The sequence below is a fragment of the Chrysemys picta genome, chromosome 5 (genome assembly GCF_011386835.1).
Source record: "Chrysemys picta bellii isolate R12L10 chromosome 5, ASM1138683v2, whole genome shotgun sequence".
Classification (NCBI taxonomy): Eukaryota; Metazoa; Chordata; order Testudines; family Emydidae; genus Chrysemys; species Chrysemys picta.
This window is the reverse complement of record NC_088795.1, coordinates 46,168,763-46,192,194: the sequence shown is the minus strand read 5'-3', so window position 1 is coordinate 46,192,194 and position 23,432 is coordinate 46,168,763. Positions and strand designations below refer to the sequence as shown.

Genomic DNA, 23,432 nt, shown 5'->3' with positions numbered 1-23,432 from the left:
TATTGTCCACTGTCAGGTCTCAGAGGGGCCTGGCAGCAGGAGTTACAAAAAACTGTAATATAGGATTGAAGTTGATAGCCATATGTCAGATACTTTCTGCCCTTTAAGAGGCCTTTTTCTTCTTTTTGTTTTTGGATCAACTGTAACAAAAGAAGCAAGAGTAAAATAAGCAAATTGCTTCATGGAATACAAGGGCAATATAATCCACCACAAAGGCATCACAGAGAAATGCCACTGGCAAATGTAGAAGTGTAGAATATCAGCCTGTGGTGGAAAATGTCCCTTTTCAGTAGTGACTTAGTGTGTTCCAGGATTTTGCATGATATGCCTCTTTGCGATAATCGGCCTTCCGAATGGTTTCTCACTCCTTAATGACGTACATGGAAAAGTAAGTATTTCAGATTATTGAAAAAATCAAGTATATGGCTCATTTAAAAACATTCTTATTTGGTTCTTTCAGGTGAAACACACTGACAAAATACAGAGCTGAAAAGATTTTTTTTTAAATGAAATTGAGAACAAATGGGGGAAGTCCCTTCAGAAATTTGAGCTACATACCCAGGAAAGAGTCTTACATGATAACAGACCAACAGTACTCTAAAGACAAGCAGACATCCATCCATTCTTCAATGTCAAGCCCAAATAAAGGAGGAGATGTACCATAAATAAGGAAGGTATGTGGATTAAAGGCAGACTATAGTGCCAGAAGGTTGAAGATCTTTCTCAAAGTTCCCACTTCTCAGATATTCAGGTTTTTTTCACCCCATTACTCAGCATAATTAAGCAGATATTTACTAGTAATGGATAAACCTCAAATGGTTGGTCGCTAGGATCTCCAGCGCTACTTAAGTGGTATACTGAAGACAGAGGTCAAACATTGTTTGAAATGAATTATTTTATCTTAAGTAGATGCCTGAATTTTGTCTAAAAAAAGTATTCATACATTAAGCAGTGTACTTACATTTGACGTTTAATGTATTCTTTGAGCAGTGTTTCATCCACAGAATACATTTGTACTCCTGTTCCATCGTCATAGTAATACATCATACTAGCATTAAGTTCTGGTTGAAATGGCTGATTGGTCCTTTCACCATATAGTTCTTGGTAACCATACGAATACTCATAGTTCACTTCAAAAAGAATGGAGTGAGGAGTAAGGGGAAGGAAAATAATTTAAGATAAAGAGAAAAATTCAATACAAAAATATTGTAAGGGATATAAACAAATTGTATTATTTGTGTAACAGGCATTCAGTATCTGTTCTCAATAAAAAGTGTTCAAGATATACTACTTGCAATGTGACATGCAAGCACATGGATTAATATGCAGAATTTGATTTGAGGCAAGGGGGGGTTGTATAACTTAATGTTTAAATCTTAATATTAAGTTATATTTTCCATCTTTAACATCTACTCTCATACTTCGAGGGTTTCCTCTGCCACGCCCTCTTCCTCTGCCACGCCCTCTTCCTCTGCCTCTAAAGAATCCTCGAATGCTGCCACCTTCACTTCTCACACTGGAAACTTCATCATGGTCATCTCTTTTCTCTCTATCACGGCGCCAAGCTTTTAAAGAGAAAAAAAATAGTACTGTATAGATAATCAATTGAGAGGTTCTACCATGAATAAATAGCCTCAGAGAATTATTCCACGGGTATTAGGTACATAGTTTTGCACTCTAAAGCATAAGTCAAACATCATAGAAGCTGACTAGTAAAGCAGGAAGTGATTTTCAAGTATAACGGATTTCAAAACAAACTTATGAATTGCCTTAGCCATTCCATATTTAAGGCTGACATTTGCTCTTTAACAATATTTTGAAATATTTTAAAGTCCACAGGCACACTCATTCTCTTGGAAACTGTACTGCATCATCAGGACCCTAAGGTTGTTGTATTAATTTAGTTGGAATATGAACGCTCTAAACAGCTAATATTTCTAAGTGTTCTCAAATCTACAGCCATACTCAGATTGTTCTGAAAATTTCAATACCTCATCGTGACAAGGGATAAAGTTAGTAGTGCAAGTTTGGGATCATTTGACCAAGGTGTTCTGCAGATAAAATCAGTTCCCTCTGGGGCAGCTGTAACATTCAAATTGCTCTAAAATTCACATATATACGGTATGACATTGCACTCCATATATTTCATGGAAATATGCTAATGAGTGTGAATAGAATATAATGAATATGCTTTATGCAAAAGGTCTCTTGTAAGGTATCATTACAAAGCTTATAATCTACTGAGCGTGTTCATCCTATTTGTATGAATGTATCCTTCTTGTATCTGCAACTAGGAATATGAAGTACAACTCTGGGGTCCTATTGTAATTATGCAAAGTATGAGCCATTAATAGTGGTTTGGAATCTGGATGGCTCCCACTGACTAGGACAATTGCCTGTAAATGGCTCTGTTTACTTGCAAACCTTCATGGGTGGGCCAGCTCATGGGTAATGAAGAATGAGGTCTCACAGGACATATGACCACGTCACATAATACTGGAATCCATCTTAAACCTAGTGCTTTTCCATTTAGAAGGAGGGGTGGGGACCCAGAGAGACAAAAGATTCCTGCCTTGTGACAAAGCTATAAAAAGGGGGTGGAAGAAAACAAAGGGGGCTGCCAGTCATGACAAAATCCCTAGTTACCACCTGAGCTGGAACTAACAAGGAGTGTACCATGGGAAAGGATTGGGCCCAGACTAGGAAGGAGTCTAGTTTGTGAAAGAAGCTTATTGGAACATCTCCGAGGGTGACGTATTACCTGTATCACTTTCTTAATGTATTAGGCTTAGACTTGCGTGTTTTTGCTTTATTTTGCTTGGTGACTTACTTTGTTCTGTCTGTTATTACTTGAAACCACTTAAATCCTACTTTTTATACTTAATAAAATCACTTTTATTAATTAACTCAGAGTAAGTGATTAATACCTGGAGGAGCAAACAGCTGTGCATCTCTCTATACCAGTGTTATAGAGGGTGGACAATTTATGAGTTTACCCTGTATAAGCTTTAGACAGAGTAAAATGGATTTATTTGGGGTTTGGATCCCATTGGGAACTGGGTGTCTGGGTGCTGGAGATAGGTGATCTGCTGAGCAGTTTTTGGTTGAAGTCTGCAGCTTTGGGGGCGAGGACCAGACCTGTCTGTGTTGCAGCAGACTAGCATGTCTGGCTCAACAAGGCAGGGTTCTGGAGTCCGAAGCTGGCAGGGAAAATGAGCTCAGAGGTGATTCCAGCACATCAGGTGAGTGTCTCACCCAAGGGCATCTTTGTAACTGAACCCGTCACATACGGACAGTGTCTTGAAGACAGATGTGCCACAGGAGGGCCTGGAGCAGACTTTGTGGTGCAAACTTAGGTCATTTGGTCAGGAGATTCCTCCTCTTCCAAAAGTGAGCTGTTTATAAAATGTTCAGATTCTTCTATTTTTATTGGTGCAGTGCTAGAAAAAGAATAAGGCTTCAACTCTCAGCTATGTATATAATTGGATTGCTCCCAAGCTCAGTTACTAACAGTACTATGGATCATTTTAGAAATTTAAAGTTTATTGCCCTATAAAAGCTTAAGCAACTCTACCTAGAGTCTGTTTCACTGTAAGCTAATGTTTCAGCAGGAAATTCTTTGTGAGTGCCAAAGTCCTGTATCTAAATGGTGGCTCAGGGGAACAAGCACTGACTGCCCCCTGAACCCAAGGGTCATGACTCTCCTCTGGAGATCTGAATGATGTGCATATTAGTGCTCTCAATATGCCTTTGCTTGGTGTCTGCAGCCACAATACAGTTCCTTTTGGAAATGTGAGTGGTGCATGCAATTTTGAGGAAGCTTGGCACCCCATAAGTATACCTATCCAACCCTGGGATAGTATGGTGGGCAATACTGTGTCTGGGATACGTATGGTGGTGTGGGATAGGCTGTTATGGGAGGTACTAATTGCCAAACTGAGACAGTCAGACCAGAGAGGCCAGTGGAAGAATCCCAGCCAGGATAAATCGGGTCTATGCCAAAAACAAAGGCTGAACTCCTGCAGAGAAGCACTAGATTTGACAAACCAGGAATGTGCTGGACATTGGAACAGGCATGCTTGGTACAAGCACCAGGCACACAATGCTGAGGCCAGAGTGCGAAGTTCTGAACAGGCATGTTCCATAGACAGCACAGGCCTAAAAGCACTGAGCCCAAGGGAGTGAGGATGAAGACACCCACTGCAATGAATTAAACAGTTCACATCTTTCAGAGCTTTTGTTTTAGGCTGTATTCATCACCATCAGATTCAGCTGACAACATTGCATTGAGACGAATAGGCCACTATATACACCTCCATGAGCCTCCTATTCTAAAGAGAGGTGTGCACAGCTACTTCTCCATACACACACTAGACCCAGATTTGGGGCAAGGACTCTGAAGTTCCATTCTCTGCCCCCTTTCTGCATCCAGCTGGCACATGTACTCCTCCTCACAGTTGCACCATCTTTCTTTTTCCCCAGATCCATCCACACTCACCACAGCATGGAGAGAGCCATGAGGAAGGTGGAGCTGCTAGCTGAATAGTGAAGAGTTATGTCCAGAAAGCCTCATTGTACCCACCCCACAACCACCCCTTAATCATTCCTGCCTCACTATCACCACATTCTCAAAAGGGAAATTCACTACCAAAAACTTTATCAGAGTGAAAGTGGCTTAGCATTGCTTCGCGTCCTTCCTAGATTAATGAAGTAGGGCTAAACTGAGGCCGCAAAGCCAAGAAATATAGAAACTTCTCCCGCAGCACCTTAATTCTGCCCTGCTGGAGCTGGCAGTAGGCACTGGGACCAAACCAAACTTAACATACCCCTAACAAAAATCTGTGATTTTCTGTGGTGTGCTGTGTTGTGTCCAACACAATTCTCTACTATCATTCCTCTTGACACAATCTCCATGATTTTCACTAGCTGTACTGATTTAGGGATTAGTAGCAGCAAATTTCTAGATCCCTATTTTCTGACACACATTATGCAGGAGGCCTGAGCGGATGATTTAAAGCAGATGGCCCTCTTACTTTAAAATCTTAAATATATTATATTTTAGAGCTATCTGTTGCATTTCAAGGTTGGTGGAGTAACTGCCACTGTGTCCTACAGATGCTGACACTGCAGTAGGTATTTCAACAAGATTAGGGAAAACAAGATTGTTTCAATTCATTCTAGCTCTCTTACATGTTCAGTGCTCACCAGAATTTCACATCTGCACTGGCACTCTCACTGACATGGATCCTCTGTGCCATGCTATGGCTCAGGGGAGTTCCAGCGGTCTTCTGGCATACATCATAGTACACTATAAGGCTCAGTCAGGGCTAACTGAAGGTAAGGTGAGGTCTCCGAGGAAAGGCTTAGGATAAGGATGAACAGGTATTAACATCTGACAAGTCTTTAGTGGTTTGTTTGGAGTCAGTAAAGTGGTCAAGAGTTAGCTAAACCTGACCTGCACACATTTGCTAAGCTGGACCTAAACTCAACATATATCCTAATCAAGAAAAGTTTAAGAGTTACCTCCTCACACACTAACCTTCACTCTTTTTGCTGTGCTCCACTGGCTCAAGAAGGGTACCATCCTCTCATCTCTCAAAAGGGCAGCTTTAAGGTTGTGTGGGGGTGTGGTAAGACAGACATCACTTTAACTTTTTATTTTCTGGTTTTGAGAGATTAAGTTTGGCCACTCTCCACATTCTGAAAGGGCACGAGTCAGTGCTAAACAACCTTAACTCTGTTAACAATGTACTTGGCAGTGATTTATTATTTGGAATTGTGTGCATGTATACACACGGATGTTCCCTTCTGGTGTTATCTGGACCAGTCATCTGCTAGGCCTCTCCAATCCTTGACTTTTGGAGCCAACCTTACCGTGCTCTGCTGTGAGGATCCCCACTCCTGGGCTGTTCATATGCACAGCCTATGGCATGTAAGCTGCTCCCAGCTGCTTGCAAGCGAATGACACTAGTCAATATCTCTGGTCCCAGACACAACCCCGGGAACCTGTCTTGCAGTGTCCAGTTATATCTGTTGGACGCTGCACGCTTATATAAAAGTTTGTCAATTTAACAAAGAAATTGACATGTACCAGGCTTGTTCTCCCAAGGGGAGTCTCTGACACACTGCAATCCAAATGCACTGCTTCAGGTAGAATAAACAGATTTATTAACTATAAAGGTGGATTTAAGTGATTATAAGTCAAAGCATAACAAGTCAGATTTGGTCAAATGAAGTAAAAGCAAAACGTATTCTAAGCTGATCTTAACATTTTCAATGTCCTTAAAAACTTAGATGCTTCTCACCACAGGCTGGCTTTTCAGTCAGGCTCTCCCCTTTGATCAGTGTTTCAGTCGCTTGATGGTGGTGGTGTCTGTAGATGTAGGTGGGAGAGAGAGAGCATAGCAAAATGTCTCTCCCTTTTATCGTGTCCTTTCTTTCCTCTTGGCTTTGCACCCCCACTTCAGAGTCAAGTGAGCATTACCTCATCGCAATTTCAAACTGACCAAAGGAAAGGGATGAGTCCCTCCAGGGAGTAACAGATTATTTTATTGCTGCCTAAACTGCCAAAATTGTTCTTGTAAGGCTGGGCTGGGTTTGTCCCATCCATGCCCTGATGAGGTGAGAACTGCCTCTCTGTTCTTGGAGAGTTTTTGCATGGGCTTACTTTAAGCCATGAGGATACATTTTCAGCCTCATAACTATATTACATGAAATTATAACCTATAACCTTACTATAACAACCATGCTCAGTGCATCATGAGCCTTCCAAAAACACCCAACATGACAAACTTTGCATTGGATACCACACAATCATTTTATAAAGATGAACATGGGAGTGTAGGGTGTTCCCCTGAGGTACAGAGCGTCACACACACACACACACACACACCAGGAGTCAAAATCTTAAACAGTTTTAAAGAACAATTTTTTTCCGTTCACTATTCAACTACTCAGAGTAACGAACTACAATTTAGTTCTTTCAGATAAATTATTGCATTGTTAACATTAAAGTCAAGTTTCTGCACAACCAACCATGTTACTAAAGTCTGTTCAGGAGACACTCAATATTGGAATAATAGGTCAAGAAAAAAGGCCCTGGACAGAAGACATGGACAGGCCTTAACATCCAGTCTCACAATATACTTAGTTTCTATCAGTGTTTTACTTTAACTGACATGAACATTCAATGAACATTTTAAGTTACACTTGGGAACCACTGTAAAAGCCAGACTGAAAACCACTTACTTCTTGACTCGTTTTAGGACTGAAAACCACTTACTTCTTGACTCGTTTCGTCTGTTGTTGTATGGCACTAATTTGCTCGTTTCTGGCTGAGATCTTGAACTATTTCGAGAGCCTGTTCCTTCTTGGATATCTGGTCTTGCATCATCTAAATGAAGTGGTACCCACTTCTGCTTGTTACCTTAAAAAAGAGTGAAAAAAAAATATATATTCTCAACTTTAACTATGGGGCAGCTAGGCATTTCACTATAATTTAGCTGTTTAAAATAAATTGTATAATTAATTTTTAAAGGAAGAATAAGTAGCTCTTAAATAATTAGTTTACTTAGTGTAACTGGAGGTTCTTCGAGATGGGTGGTCCCTATCTATATTCCACATGTGGGTATGCATGCAGGACATGCGCCCGAGTCCAGAACTTCTTCAAAGCAGTGTCCGTTGGCCCGCACATGTACAGTAGTTCTCCTCATGCTCCCGACCAAGGGCTTAAGAGGCAGTGTGGGTTGACACCTCTCCAGTTCCTCTTCTTACTGCAAATCCAACAGGATCCAAAGCATAGGAGAGGGGGGGAGGAGGGACAGTGGAGTACAGATAGGGACCACACATATTGAAGAACCTCCATTTACAGTAAGTAACCTCCACTACTTCGAGTGAATGTCCCTATGCGTATTCCACACATGGGTGATTAGTCTAAATACTGCTGGCCAGAGGCTGGTAAGAGGAAGCTGGTAGCAAAGATGCTTGCAGCACTACTGATCCCGCCACATTCATAGCCAAGGCATGAACTAGAGCGCAGTATGTCACAAATGTGTGAATCAAACGCCAGTTGGCCTCTCTGCAGATGTTCTGCAACTGAATGTCTAATAGGGATGGAGTGAGCTATGATACCCCCAAGGGGAAGAATGTTTGATATCTTGTAGCACTTTAAGACACATCCTGAGACCCACTTAAAAATCCTCTGGGACGATATGGCTTGCCCATGCAATATCTGCTATGGTGACAGAGTCTGGGTCATTTCCCAATAGGCTTGGATCTTTGTAGTTACAACACCAGGGCCTGCCGGACATCAAAGGGAAGAACTCTCGTGTCTTCAGAGGAACTGTGAGGTTTCGGTAAAAATAAAGGTAAGTATTGTTTGATGTGGAACTCAATCTTTGAAGGAACTTGGCTGTAGTCAAAGAGAAATCTTTTCTTTGTGAAATGCTGTATCAGGAGGGTCCACCATGATAGCTCTGAGCTCGCTGACCCTCCTAGCTGAGGTGACAGCGATTAAGAATGCCATCTATAGACAGGTGGACATGGCACAAATCGCCATGGGGTCGAAAGGTGGACTAGTGAGCTTGGACAGGATAAGGTTAACATTCCATTGAGGAGTAGGTTTAAGCACTGGTGGGAAGATCCTGATCAGGCCTTTCATGAATCATACCGTAGCTGGGAGAGTAAAGACCACTTGAAGAAGGAAGGTACTAATCACTGCTAGGTATACTCTTAAAAAGCCAGCAGAGACCCCGGAAGTCTTCAGGGACAGGATATACTGCAGCCATTCTAGTTCTAGACTATCTGGAGAACAATGATGTTGTTGCGCCCAAGCTGAAAAGTGTCTCCATTTAGTCTGATGATAGGTTCTAGTAGACTCTTTTGTACTCTGGCTAAAGATCACCTGAACTGGGGCTGAACAAGAGCATCCTATTTCCAACACCCATCCAAAAACCAGGATGTGACGTGGCATGAACCCAGATTGGGATGCTTTGTCTTCCCCCATCTGGGTTCAGGAGATCCAGGAACGGGCAGATCCTGATTGGTGGGGGGGCAGACATCAATAAAAATTCCGTGAACCAAAGCTGTCTGGATCAGTGGGGTAACAAGGAGAATGATCAACAAAGAGTCCGGTGGCACCGTATAGACTAACAGATGTATTGGAGCATAAGCTTTCGGGGGTGAATACCCACTTCGTCACACGCATAATGTTGAGAATGATGTTGGCTTTGTTGCGATGCATCTTCCCTATGACTTGCAGAAACAGAGGAATGGGAGGAAAGGCAATCTGAGGCCGTTCATTCAGGACATCAGCAAAGTGTCACCTTGAGAGTCACAATAGGGGGAGCGTTCTGTTCATTTGCAACTCAAAGAGGTCCCATAGCAAAATAACCTGCTGTGCAAAATCTCACTTAGGACTGCGTCATGAACCTCCCACGAATGGCCTATCAAAAAGCTACTGCTTAATTTATATGCCAGGGAGTTGTGAATACCCGTAAGATATGTGGCCTGTATCGCAATGCGGTTCCTGACATCCCTGTTCCAAAGTCTGACAACTTCCTAGCAGAGTGGATGAGACCTCCCTATGTGTTTACACAGACCACCATGGTGATAAGGTCCAATATTATGTGTATACAGAGTGAGCATATAAGTGAAAGAAAGACCTTGCATGCAAGGAGGATCAAGCCCATTTCTAATAAGTTTATATGTAGTCTGGCCTCTCATGGGGATCTAGTGCCCTGAGCATCCCACCCCAAAAGGGAAGTGTCTGGAAGTGGCATTGCTAAAGGGAACTCCCACTATGACTTTTCTGGGTTTGACCACTAAGGCTCTGGCTACACTTGCACATGTACAGCCCCAGGAATTAAACTAGCCCTCGGAGACAGCAGCAGGGAAAGCGCTGCCGTGTGTTCACACTGTCAGCTGCAAGCGCAGTGGCGTGGCCACATTAGCAGCTCTTGCAACGCCACAGAGAGTAGTGCATTGTGGTAGCTATCCCAGTGTGCAAGTGGCTGCAGCATGCTTTTCATCAAATGGTGGGTGGGTGGAGTGTGATGGAGTATGTTGTATGTGGGGGGGAGACTGTGTTTTGGGAGCAGAGAGTGTGTCAGCATGCTGTCTTGTAAGTTCAGACAGTTGCAGGGGGAAGGGGGAAACCCTAATGACATCAGCCCCCACCCCCCACCTCTTTCTCACACACACACACACCTGCCTCTGCAGCAGGAGCATTCCACAGTAATGGTTTGCTTTGTGACCCGGAGCAGATAAGCATGCCAGCTGTCAGAAACGGAGCTTTGAAAGGGGATATCCGCATGCCTGCAGCCGAGTTCAAAACAATGATGAGAGTGGCCACTTCAAGGGATTATGGGATGTTTCTGGAGGCCAATCACAGTGCAGTAATGCAACACGTCGTCTACACTGACAACCCAGCATTTCAGCCAGGGCACAGCAAGCTCTATGCTTCTCATGGAGGTGGATTACTGGGACGCTCCAGCCACAGAGTCCAGGTGCTCTATGTGCCTTGCCAGTGTGGACACCTCAGGAGTTAGGGTGCTCGGAGCTGATTTAAAGCGCTCAAACTTGCAAGTGTAGCCAAGCCCTTAGTTCGGGAGGCGACGACTCTAGCAAGAACTACCACCTTGGAGTTGATGTGGTCCTTGCTTGGTTGATAGATCAAGTGGAGCCAAGCCTGCAGGCACTGCAAGTGAGTCTGGCAAAAGGAGTCACAGGTGCACGTGGCGACGTGGCCTAAAAGTGAAAGACACTTGTGTACTGTGGCTCACGTTCTGTGGGTGATGTGTGACATCAAATTGCTCATTGCATGAAACCTTTTGTGAACGCTTTTGTGGAAACTGGGTCCAAATTTTGCCCCTATAAAAAGTTTATTGACTGGTGGGTAACATACTTTTCTTCATTCACGCAAATGCCCAGGGCAGTTAAAAGTTGTATTAAAAACCCTGTCGCCAACCTGACAAAATCTGAGGAAGTAGTGACCACCTTGTCCAATGAAGAAGCACCCAGTGAAACCATCGGATCAGGTTCCACCTCCTTCCTCCTGGTACATGGACGGAACCAGCTTGCAAGAGGAAGAGGCGTGATATAACTTGAGAGGGGTCTGGATGCCTGCCATAAGGATCCCACAAACCCCAATAAGACCAGAAAGAGGGATCAATCGGTTACGGGGAACTCCCAAGGAAATCACTACCAGTGGTCCTTGCGTCGTACCCGGTGGAACAGCAAATATAACCTCTCGACTGTCTATTGGGGCTCAGCTGCCTCCATGGAGATACCCGTGTGGCCATCTCCTCTGATTCATCTCAGTTCAAGAATTGCTCCATCAGTAGCAGCAGTGCTCTCAGTGCCGGGGCACTCCTGCCGGAAGGCTGGAGGTGAGACAGCTCCTAGGATAGTTATGTAGCTGTCTCCTCTGGATAATGACATCCCTCGGGAGGGTCAGGCCAGAAAGAAATGGAGACCATGGATAAGGAAGGAATATATCCTCTAGTGTTACACAAGTCTTGGTATGCCCTCCTGCCTGAGAAGTTCCCACGGTTAAAACTGACAGATCCAATGCATCTGCAGCAACTGGACAGTCTTTACATGGATGAGGCAGTACCGACAATGGGTCCAGACCATCACTTGTAGACAAAATCAGCGAATGTCCATCCTGACGATTCATAGGACCATAACCAGGGCGGGGTGAACACAGGGTGCAAAGCAGGTGGGTGGGGAAGAGATGGAAAAATAGGGTGGACAAATAAACGATAGGAGGTAGAACCCTAGAGTCCTCAATAGGGATTTGTCCTTGCTCCCATGGGAGCGCCTAGCAAAGATGGGCTCAGATGGTGAGGGCTCGACTCCAAGGCACATGCTTGGAGAGACACCGCTGATCAATTGAGGGGGCTGATGTACATAGGGGTTCCGATGGCCCATATCAGAGAGGGATGTCATAGCATTCTCCATCAGGGCTTCCACAGGCAAAGTTCCTGGGCAGGAAAGAGCAACAGATACTGCACTTCGCAGAGATATATGCCGCACCCTGATAGTACAGGCTGCATTGATATTTGTCACTGATGGAGAGATCAATGGCAGGAGATGCAATTCTTGAATCCCAGGACTCTGGGCATAGTCCCAGAGCTGGGGAGAGGCTCCCCAACTGGGGAGAAAAATACTTTATACTATACATTTTAACTAACTTAAGAATACAACTATTTACAATTTTTTTTTAATAAAGTTATGCAATGAAAAGGATGACAATTGTAACTCAGGCCATGCATCAGTAAGGAACTGGAGAAGCATTGACCCGCGCTGCCTCTTCTACCCTCAGTCGGGAGCATGAGGTGAGCTAATGTACATATGTGGGCCAACAGATGCTGCTTTGAAGTATTTCCAGACTTAGATGCATGGCACACATGCATACCTGTGTGCGGAATATACATATGGACCATCATTCAAAGAAGAATGTGGGATGTTAGGTTGTGGTATGCTAAAGTATAACAAACACTAAGATGAGGCATATAAGAAAAATATCTTAATAGCGAAAGGGTAAAAAGATTCCTAACACTAGCTCTTTAACAATAACATCTGCTATTCTGCAGTTGGTTGGGAGGTGGGCAAGACACCTTAAATCTTATGCCCCCCGCCAAAAAAAGTGTCCAATATGGATCATGAATAAAAAAAAAAATCAGGTATCAACAGATGAATCAGATAATTCGGATTTAAGTTCTTCAGACTTCTGATGGAAAAGATATTTTAAAGTTGACATTTTTTGCATCAACACAAATTCACCATTATCATTACAAAAAACAACAGTTTCATATGATAGAACACCAAGACCTTTACCCCTGTAGTGGAGACCTCTGTTTTAACAAGTATTGTTTGTTAGTTTTATAGGTATAAATGATACCAAACTGTGTTCCAAAGCATAAGATTCTCTGCTAATAGAACACAAATTTTGTTCTTGCCTGGCATATTGTATAAGAGCCAAGAATATGACGTGTGATTCTCTAATAGAAGAACTCAGCTGTCTTTGGAATTTCCAATTTTGTGCATTATCCACTATTTGCAACTCTAGATCAATGTTTTTTAGAAAGTGTTCTGCAATTTTTAGATATATTTGCCTTAAATACCAGTATACAACCTATCCAGAATTCCTTAAAGCTGAAGGCTTATAGATCTTAAGTTATTTTCCAACTTCAGACTTATAGTTCTCATGATTTGTGCTGTCCCACAAACTAATCTAAGTGTATGGGTTATACTTTATTCATTTGAGTTTTAAAAATGTGTCTTTGCAAGATACATACAATACAGTATCCATTTTATTTTCCATATTTTACTGTGGAGAAGGAGTTGGAGGAGAGGAAGGTGATCAGGAACAGTCAACTTGGATTCACCAAGGGCAAGTCATGCGTGACTAACCTGATTGCATTCTACGATGAGAAAACTGGCTCTGTGGATATGGGGAAAGCGGTGGACGTGATACATCTTGACTTTAGCTAAACTTTTGATACGGTCTCCCACAGTATTCTTGCCAGCAAGTTAAAAAAGTATGGATTGGATGAATGGACTATAGGGTGGATAGAAAGCTGGCTAGATTGTTGGGCTCAACTGGTAGTGATTAATGGCTCAATGTCTAGTTGGCAGCCGGTATCAAGCGAAGTGCCCCAGGGGTTGGTCCTGGGGCTGGTTTTGTTCAACATCTTTATTAATGATCTGAATGATGGGATAGATTGCACCCTCAGCAAGTTCACGGATGACACTAAGCTGGGAGGAGAAGTAGATACACTGGAAGGTAGGGATAGGATCCAGAGTGACCTAGACAAATTGGAGGATTGGGCTAAAAGAAATCTGGTGAGGTTCAACAAGGACAAGTGCAGAGTCCTGCACTTAGGATGGAAGAATCCCATGCACCGCTACAGGCTGGGGACCGACTGGCTAAGCAGCAGATCTGCAGAAAAGGACCTGGGGATTACAGTGGATGAGAAGCTGGATATGAGTCAGCAATGTGCCCTTGTTGCCAAGAAGGCTAACGGTATATTGGGCTGCATTAGTAGAAGCACTTCCAGCAGATCAAGGGAAGTGATTATTCCCCTCTATTCGGCACTAGTGAAGCCACATCAGACTGCGTCCAGTTTTGGGTCCCCTACTACAGAAAGGATGTGGACAAATTGAAGAGAGTCCAGTGGAGGGCAAAGAAAATGATTAGGGGGCTGGGGCACATGACTTACAAGGGGAGGCTGAGGGAACTGGGCTTGTTTAGTCTGCAGAAGAGAAGCGTGAGGGGGGATATGATAGCAGTCTTCAATACCTGAAGTAGGATTCCAAAAAGGATGGAGCTCAGCTGTTCTCAGTGGTGGCAGATGATAGATCAAGGAGCAGTGGGTTCAAGTTGCAGTGGGAGAGGTCTAGGTTGGGTATTAGGAAACACTATTTCACTAGGAGGGTAGAGAAGCACTGGAATGAGTTACCCAGGGAATTGGTGGAATCTCCATCCTCGGAGGTTTTTAAGGCCCGGCTTGACAAAGCCCTGGCTGGGATGATTTAGTTGGTGTGGGTCCTGCTTTGAGCAGGGGGTTGGACTAGATGACCTCCTGAGGTCTCTTCCAACCCTAATCTTCTATGACACCTCAAAAATGAGAAGGGCAGGGGGGAAGTTTTAAAACCTTACACTGCACACATCGTATCCAGTCTCATGCACATACTGAAAGGAGAAAATAGAAAAGCATAAAGCATGTCAAGTCACTCACCTTCCTATCATCTGGAAGAAGGTTTATTATCAAAAAAATTTAGTAATGCTATAACAATTCTCAGTTATTATTTTGCGTAGTGCCTCGACCAACCTTTTTTCCTTTGATTGTTACACTGAGCCTCATCTTCACTGACATTTTCTCCAGGACCATCAGGCTTTGCTTGCGGGTTCTCAATTTCACTGCTTGCTCTCTTTTCAGTTTTCTCCTCCTTTTCTTTTTTATTTAGTGGCTTTTTATTCTGATGATTTATGGTTTTGCACTGCAAGAGATATTGCTAAATATTTAACATGATTTTCTGGATGCGGACAGCATAAATTACATTTAAAGCAAGTTTCTGTACTTATTAACATGACTTAAGATAAGTGGTTCTCCATCTTTGAGCATGATAAGCTCCAAAGTTATGAGCTGTGTAAATTATAAATTATTATTATAAGGGAGTCCTCAGACTTACGACGCTCACTTACGTTGGACGCCACTTACAATGCTTTTCAATTGACTGCCCATTTTACCCCTGTGACGCTTGTTTTGCCCTTACGACAAAAGCTGGCAGGGAGAACGGCACACATCACATGCTGAACCTCAGCCAATCACTGATTTCATTGTTCAAGCTTTCTGACTGGCTGAGCCCGGGGCTGGGAGCCAATCAAAAACAAGCTACCCTGGTCATGGAAGCCAATCAGACAAGCGACTGCAAGGGACCCCCTTCCAGCTTCATTCATTATAACGCGACCATAAAGTTATTTAGAAGCAATTCTGTAAAAAGCAAGCCCAATTCTGCATAGTATGGTGCTGACATTCGGAGCAGCCGCCTGTCTGCCCACCCAGCCCTGCTGCTCCAGAGAAGAATTAAGGGAAACCAGCAGCCAAGACTTCAGAGAAGCCCCCAGCCAAGTGTCCTTCAAAAAGTTCTGGAAAGTCAAAACATGTGTGATTTTGTGTGTTTATTTGAATGCGGTTTACCAAATAAATACATTGAGGTTACTACATTAGTCATCTAGAATTCATTTAGTACAAAAATCTGGGTTATTGTGGTGAAAATAGTGCATCAAACCTTGGTTCAGGAACAATCCCCCACACACACCATTGATTCCTATGGGAAAAGCAGTTTTGACTTACATTTCAACTTACAAAACAATTCTGAGGAATGAATTGTGTCGTAAGTCCAAGGACTCCCTGTATTATTATTAAACAGATTCTAAGTTTTCATTTAAAAAATGTTTCTAAGTTACAAAAATTAACTTTAGAAGGCAGTTACAACAATTAGGTGTACTAAATATGTAACACTGCAGAATATACAATTATAAGTATTTTCAATAACAATGTATAAACGATATCTTGTTAAAGTGAAATTATCTAAATTATAGCAAAATATAAGAAAGGGAAGTTACTTATCTTATTGTATTCAAAATGTGTGGTCCCTATCTGTATTCCACTGTGGGTAAGAAGGTGGACCACATGCCTGAGACCAGAGAATTCTTGCAAACGGTGTCTGTTGGTCCATGCTTTCACCTCCGCTCTACTCATACTCCACTCTGAAGATATAAGGAGTGAAGTGGACTGACCACCTCTAGTTTTTTCTCTACTATGAATCTTGTCATGATCCAAAGCAGCAGGGAAGGAGGGTGGGTAATAGAATACAACTAGGGACTACACATCTCGAAGAATTCCAGTTACAATAAGGTAAGTAACTTCCCTTTCTTCAAGTGCTGGTGCTTATGTGTATTCCACTGTGAGTGACTGAAACAGTACTCAAAAGGACGAGGGTGCAAGAATAGAGGCGATATAACTGCTTATAGAAATGCTGTCCCAAAGGATGGGTCAACAGAGCTATCTTGGACCAAGGAATAAGGTCTACTGAATGGGTGGATGCAACTCCAAATAGCTACCCTGCAGCTATCAAGCCAGGGCATCTCATGAAGTGATACTACAGAGGTTTCTTGTGCCCTTGTAGAGTGAGCCCTTACCCTGTGAGGTGAAGGAAGCTTTGCCAAGGATACAATCATAAATCCACTTATTTTCTTTGAGAGGATATAGCTTGTCCTCATACTTGGTCTGCTATGGCAAACAAACAGTCTAGGTCATTTTCTGATCTGTTTCATTCTCTGCGGATAAAATGCCAATACTCACCTAACATCAAGGGAATAGTCTTGCTTGAGGCATGGGGCTTCAGGGACAAAAAACTCCACAGGTAAGTGAATTGACTGGTTTATGTGAAATTACAAAATTTCACGTGTAATTGTAGTGAGACTTGGTCCTTATGGACTATTATGTATAGTGCATCGGTCATTAGAGCCCCAAATTCACCTACTCTTCTGGCTGCAGTGATGGCAACAAGGAACATGACCTCCTCTGACAGGCAAGGCAGGCAACACCTGATTAGTGGTTCAAAAAGGGATTTAGAAGATCTCAGTGAAGGGTGCAAAGTTTCTGAACAGACCCTTCAAAAACTTAGCTGTTACTCAATGAGTAAAGACTGAATAAATGTCCATTGGCAGGAGACATGCTGATATGTGGCCAGATGAACGTGTAGCGAGCTAAAGGAAAGGCCCATTTCTCTTAAGAGTAAGAAGATAGTACAGAATGGCAGGAATATCTGCTGTCTCTGGAAATACATGGTTTTGCTGGACCCGGATAAAGAAACATTTCCACTTGGCTAGGAAACATTTTCTGATGGAGTCCTTTCTGCTATTTTTAAGAATTGTTTCCACAGCTTCAGACTAGGACCATTCTAGGCTTGATGCTCTCCAAATACCAAGCTGTGAGAAGAAGAGCATCTGGGTTGGGATACCTGATGCAGCCATTCTCTTGGGTCAAGATGTCTAGGAAGGTTTGAATGCTGATAGGTGGACAGGATGAGATTTGTAGGAGACTTGGCAACCAGAACCGTCTGGGCTGTTTGGGGGTGATGAGGCTGTTGCGTGCCCTGTCCAGACAAATCTTAAGAACTGAGGTAATAGAGGGATGACAAGGAAGAAATAGCTCAAGTGATCTGACTAAGGCAGTAGGAGACCATCATCTCTGGAGTACTGTCTTTCAGCTCCCCTGCAGCAATATATGTTGCTATTCCTGTATGCCTGGGGGAAAACAGGTCCAAAGGAAGGGTTCCCCACTGATTGAAGATCCTGTTTACCACTGAATCACATACTTGACATTTCTGATGGGTGGCAAAATGCTTGCTGAGGCTGTTCGCCGGTGAATTTTGGGCTCTCAAGAGGTACACTGCCAATAGAGTGCCATAAAAGTTGATCACTTCTATAAACAAGGGAGATGGATCTCACCCCTCCATGCTTGTGTGTCACACACACACACAGTTATATTGTCTGACATTATCAGGACATTCTGGGATTGTAGGAGTGCTAGGAATGCTTTGCAAGGTTCTCATACAGGTCTCAGTTCTACACGTTGTGTGTGGATTCTGGCTTTCTTAGGCATCCAAGTGCCTTATGTTATATGACCCCAGCCTATCGGGTAAGCATCTGTAATTATCTTGTCAGATGTGCAGGACAGAAAGAGAAGCCCCCACAAACATGTATAAGGTACCTCCCCATTTCAGTGAGACCCTCAACTCAGTGGGGACTGTCACTAAGGTGATCATGCTGTGCTTGCTCTGGTGTATACACTGTTCAGAGCCAAGCTTGTAGGCAATTGAGTTGAAGTCTGTCAAATGGCTTCACATAAGTACATGATGCCATCTGCTGCAGAAAAGTGAGGCATATCTGAACTGATGATCAAAGGCTTTGCGTAGCTAGATCTGAATGCCCATGTCATGAAATCTGTCCTTAGGGAGGTCAGCCTTTGCCCTGATTGAATCCAAGGTAGATCCTATAAGTTCTATGCTCTGTGTTGAAGTCAGTGTAGACGAGATGTTTATGCAGATTCCCAGGGATACTAGAAGGTGGAACAGCAATGAGGTTGGCATTGAGACCTCCAGGCAACAGCTGCCCATCAGAAGCAAATTGTGTAAGCTTCTGAGTTGCCTCATCTGAGCTGCTACTATTGAGAACACTTTTGTGAGGGCTCTGGGAGGTGTGGTTAACCCAAGAGGAAATACCCTGAATTTATAGTGCTGGAGGCCTACCACAACCTGAGGAATCATCTGTGGAGTGAATTGCCAAATGAAAGCACATATTTCACATCAAGAGCTGTGAGCCGTGTGTCCTTTTCTGGGGATGGTGTTATTGATGCCATTGTACTGTTGTGATAATTGGGTCTAAAAATTTACCTAACTGGGAGCTCAAGAGTAAAAAAAAATGAATGTTCATAAGATGCCACAACAACCTACAAATGTTGAGGTCAAAATTTATGAAAGGGAGACAAAGCCTGAATTAGTTCAAACAAAAAGGCCTACTGATATAACTGGACTGTGTAAAGATCATGCTTGGTAAATATGAGAAATCTGTGAACCAAAATTGGTGTGTACGAAAACAGGCTTAACTAGTAGACAAAATGATGACATGGACTATTCCCCAACCTCTCTCTGTGTGGGTCCTTAAAGAGACTGAGAAGTACTGGCTACTGGAGCCAGCTTTATCATTCTGACTGCCACCCCCACCATCTTGTGGGATGCTGGACCTTCTTCAACCCGATCCTGAAAGATGCCCAGAATGGGACAGAGAGAGGGACCCAGATGACATTGCAACCTTTATTGGCTCCGGTTGAATCTCAACCACTACGTGGGACAAAATAGGATCAGACTAACAGCAACAGCAGCAGCTGTAACCCATAACTAATTTCTCCTTTCCCCAAAAGGACAGTTGATACCTTTTTGATACCATCTAAATAACTGTCAAACAAGGAGTTTTTACCTTCTAAAATGTCTTCAGACAAATGGAAAGGGAACAAGGGATGTTGATAAAATGAAAGCCTTATTTATTATATTGCAAATGTTTTGTTTTTCTTTATCCTTTTGTAAAAGGTTCAAAGGATTTTTAATGGTGTTTGTGCAATAGTACTAAGCAGACTGAGGGCTCTGAACCTGAATCTTATTTAAACACTGTCAAATGTTGGACAGTGGCTAGGTTAACACCTTTAGCCCATATATTCAATCTAAATCAATGTAATGGTACCCATATGGAATTTCAGTTTGCAAATAAAAATGTTGAGTCAATGCAGCTCGAGAATGAGTCTCCAGCCTCCTTTCTTCTTAGGAACTAGGAAATATTTCCCCAATGTTGATGGGGTACCTGCTCTGTTGCTCCCTAGTGGAGAAGAGATTCAACTCCTTGGAGGATCCCCTCATGAGAGAAGTCCTTGAAAAGGGATGAGGAAGAAAGTTTTGGAGGTGGGGAGAGAAACTCAAAAGGTATAGCTAGAAGGGTGATATCTAGCACCTACTTGTCTATTATCCATCACCAATTGTGGGATAAGTTCTCTAAACATTGCCCAAAGTGGATCTTGGCGTTGGGAGAAGATGGCATCAATATTGGTTTGCAGCTCTCGATGGTCTCGTCAAAAATATCTCTTGGTCAGGGAGTGAGACCGGGTAGCTGCATTTAAAGTGGAAGATGCAGCATTGCGACAGTCTGTACCCTTATGTTCACCTCTTCTGCAAGATTATGATAAGTTTTGTACAGAGTATGCTTTGTGAGGTATCATTTGAAAACTTACTTTGCTGCTCATTATTGCCCTGATAAAATGTGTGGCAACATTGTTTCCTGAACCTCAAAAGGAAATGATTCTCAAAGAGAGAGCGAGCTGTAAGAATTCCTCCCTTTCTCTCTACACACGGCATGCACAACAGCTGAAGAACAAAGGAAACCACTTTGGAGGGGGGAGGGATCTTGACTGAAAGGAATTCAGCCAGTAAGATTGCTGAAACACATGGTGAGAGACTTTTGCTTTGAATTCACTTAGCTTGTTAAATTAGGTATTAGCTGCAATTTACTTTTATTTTCTTGTAACCAATTCTGACTTTATGCCTCTTCACTTGTAGTCACAATCTATTCTTTTGTAGTTAATTTGTTTTCTTGTTTCATTTAGACCCAGTGTATTTTGGACTGTAGTGTTTGGGAACCTCCATCTGGGATAATAGTATGTGTGCATCTTATTTTCTAACAATAAAATGATGGACTTTATATGAGCTTACATTGTACAGGAGAGAGCTGGGTAGTCAGTACAAGACGTACATTTCTAATGGGAAGTCTGGGACTGAGAATTTGCTGGTGGTATTCTGTGTTGTAATTCAAGAGTGGCTGGCTATAGCACTCATACTATAACTGGGAGTAACTTACATGCTGGAGGCTGAGAGAAAGCAGACCAGGACTGACTGCTCTCAGTGAAGCAGTATAAAAGGCACCCCACGCTGGAGAACTGAGGGGACACAGCTATTCATCGGTTCAGACTGTACCCTGGATAATATCACAAGAGTATCTTGGCCTTAGCATTTTTCTGCCATTTGTGAGGTGGCTCATAAAACTGCTGATGATAGAAGGGGTGTGGTAAGGGGCTCAGTTTGTAGGGGTGTTTATAGTATTTTCTCTTTGGGGCTGATGTTTATATATCCAGAGAGCAGAAGGTTGCCCTGGAGTCCTTCAATGACTGCAAAGAGGTGTCTGTTTTCTCACTGAAAAGATTAGCCTAATTAAATATTAAGTCCTCAACAGTGTTTTGGTCCTCCTTGGGAAACCCTGAAGAGGACAGCCACAATTCCCATCACAGCACAATGGTGGTGGCCACAAATCTTGGCCGCACTAAGCACAACTTAAAGTGAAGTTCTAGCCATCTGTCTGTACTTCTCAGTAAGGGCTTGAAATTGAGCTCTGTCCCCCTGATGTAACTTGTCCCTAAAGTCCAGGAGCTTAGAAAAATTCAGAAAATCATATCTGGCAAGAAGAACTTGATAGTTTGGGATTCTAAACTACAGGTGTAAACATCTTCCTCCCCCTACGGTCTAGATGCACAGTCTACTCATCTGCAGGGGTGGCCACTGGATGTGTGGATCCTTCTGGCCACGTACCGTACCAAGGACTTTTGTGTAGGATGGGTGAACAAGAACTCCACTCTCTTAGCTAGAGCAAAGTACATCTTTTCCGCCTTCTTTGGCCTAGGGGGACAGGTAGCCAGCATGTGCAATACAGCCCTTGCTGGTTCTAGTATGGCTTCATTTACTGAGAGTGCAGGATATTTAAAAGCTTATGCTGAAAGTCCTGAACCTCGTTGAAGGAGATTTGGAGCTCTTCCATGACATTAACAGCTCCTGAAATTGTTTAGGATAGTCTGGAGGAAGACTGAGGCTGGAGCAACCACCTCGCTGGGTGATGAGGACACATCCTATTGATACCAGACATACCAACGGATCTGGCTCATCTTCCTCTTCTTCCGTGGCCTCAGAGGGAGGCTTTGGTTGACCATTTGGAGGAGGGGGTGGTAAGGCTCCTCATTGGATCACATGGATTCCATGTACCACGGAACCCAGTAAGGCCAGTATGAGTCAAAAGTAGGTCACAGTGGTCTGAGGCATTTAGTACCACCCATCTTCTGGGGGGGTCCTCTGTTTCTGTGGCCAAGACTGGATCCAGGAGATTCTCAATGTCCTGCCTGGGCTGATCTCTTGAGGTGGAGGTGAAGCTGAATCTCCTACCATGGAAAGGTTGGATATGGCTCCACTGGTGGCACTGTTGATTACATTGAGGGGAAACCATGGCTAGTGGACAGGACAGCAGATAGACTTCTTCCAGAATCCCCAATTGCTGCTGCTGTTAGGTCTCCCTGGTGAGGATTAGTCTTGATAACAGCACTGGCAGTTGTTGCTCCCCAAAAAGGAATGGAGCCATGCGAAAGTTTTTGAAGCCCAGCATCCTGGGCATAATTTAAGTTCCACCCTGGGATACCATGAAGGTTCCTTGGGGTGGGGATTCTAACACTAACTGGGGAACTATTAAAAAAATAAAACTTAAGAAAATATAAGTTTGGACATTTACAGGGAATGAGAAAGGATCAGCTCCGAACTGTAGGATTCTGACTCAGGCTATGCAGCAGTAGGAAGGAACTGGAGAAGCAGTTCGTCCTCCCCACCTCTTATACCATCAATGTGGAACTTGAGAGCAGGGGTGCAGGTGCAGACCCTCGGATACTGCTTGCAAAAATTCCCTCATCTTAGTTGTATCCATAGTGAAATACACAGAGACCAGCACTAAAGAGATGAAAGTTTACTTTAACAGTCTTCTTGAACTGTAGTTACTATCTTTAGAGAGACTCACTTACAGGACCCTAATCTGTTTTAATTTTTAAAGAGAATATCTCAGAAGGCTCTGACTAGTGGAGCTGTAAGTATGTTCCCTAATCAATCCAAATATTTGTTCAAGGTTACAAAGAACCATAGGCACCAACTCTTGTTCTTCCATTCCATTTAATCAGAATTTTAAAAAACAGATTAAAAAGGGTACCAGAACGTGGTTGACAATATCTGTCTATATATTTTACTTACAAAATTCAGATTAAGGAATTTACAAGCAACTGTTTTCCATTGAGTACTGCCTGTATACTGCAGATCACTTCTGGGAGATTCAGTAACAACAACTCTCAAAGAAGGAAAATTGTGTAGTATTTTTAATAAATATTAGAAGACTTTTCTTTAATTGGGCATCATACTAACAATCAAAATTATGTATTGCAAACATACGATCAAAAAGATTTTTCAGAAATGTTGCGACAACTGCTTTGGATCTGTTAGAATACACTTTAGGT

The 23,432-nt window shown here is 42.9% G+C and overlaps 1 protein-coding gene across 7 annotated transcripts in view; it reads right to left on the bottom strand.

Moving 5' to 3' along the window:
- Window positions 1-23,432, bottom strand: part of LARP1B (La ribonucleoprotein 1B) — a 108,598-nt gene that overhangs the window by 46,777 nt on the left and 38,389 nt on the right. For all 7 annotated transcript variants that reach the window (XM_065597679.1, XM_065597678.1, XM_005282756.5 and 4 more), the window contains 4 exons: window positions 14,838-15,006; window positions 7,283-7,426; window positions 1,422-1,565; window positions 962-1,130 (listed from right to left, as the gene is read on the bottom strand). In XM_065597679.1, coding sequence (XP_065453751.1) covers window positions 962-1,130; window position 1,422 — 170 coding nt within the window. In that variant the 5' untranslated portion in view covers window positions 1,423-1,565; window positions 7,283-7,426; window positions 14,838-15,006. The remainder of the gene's footprint in view (window positions 1-961; window positions 1,131-1,421; window positions 1,566-7,282; window positions 7,427-14,837; window positions 15,007-23,432) is intronic.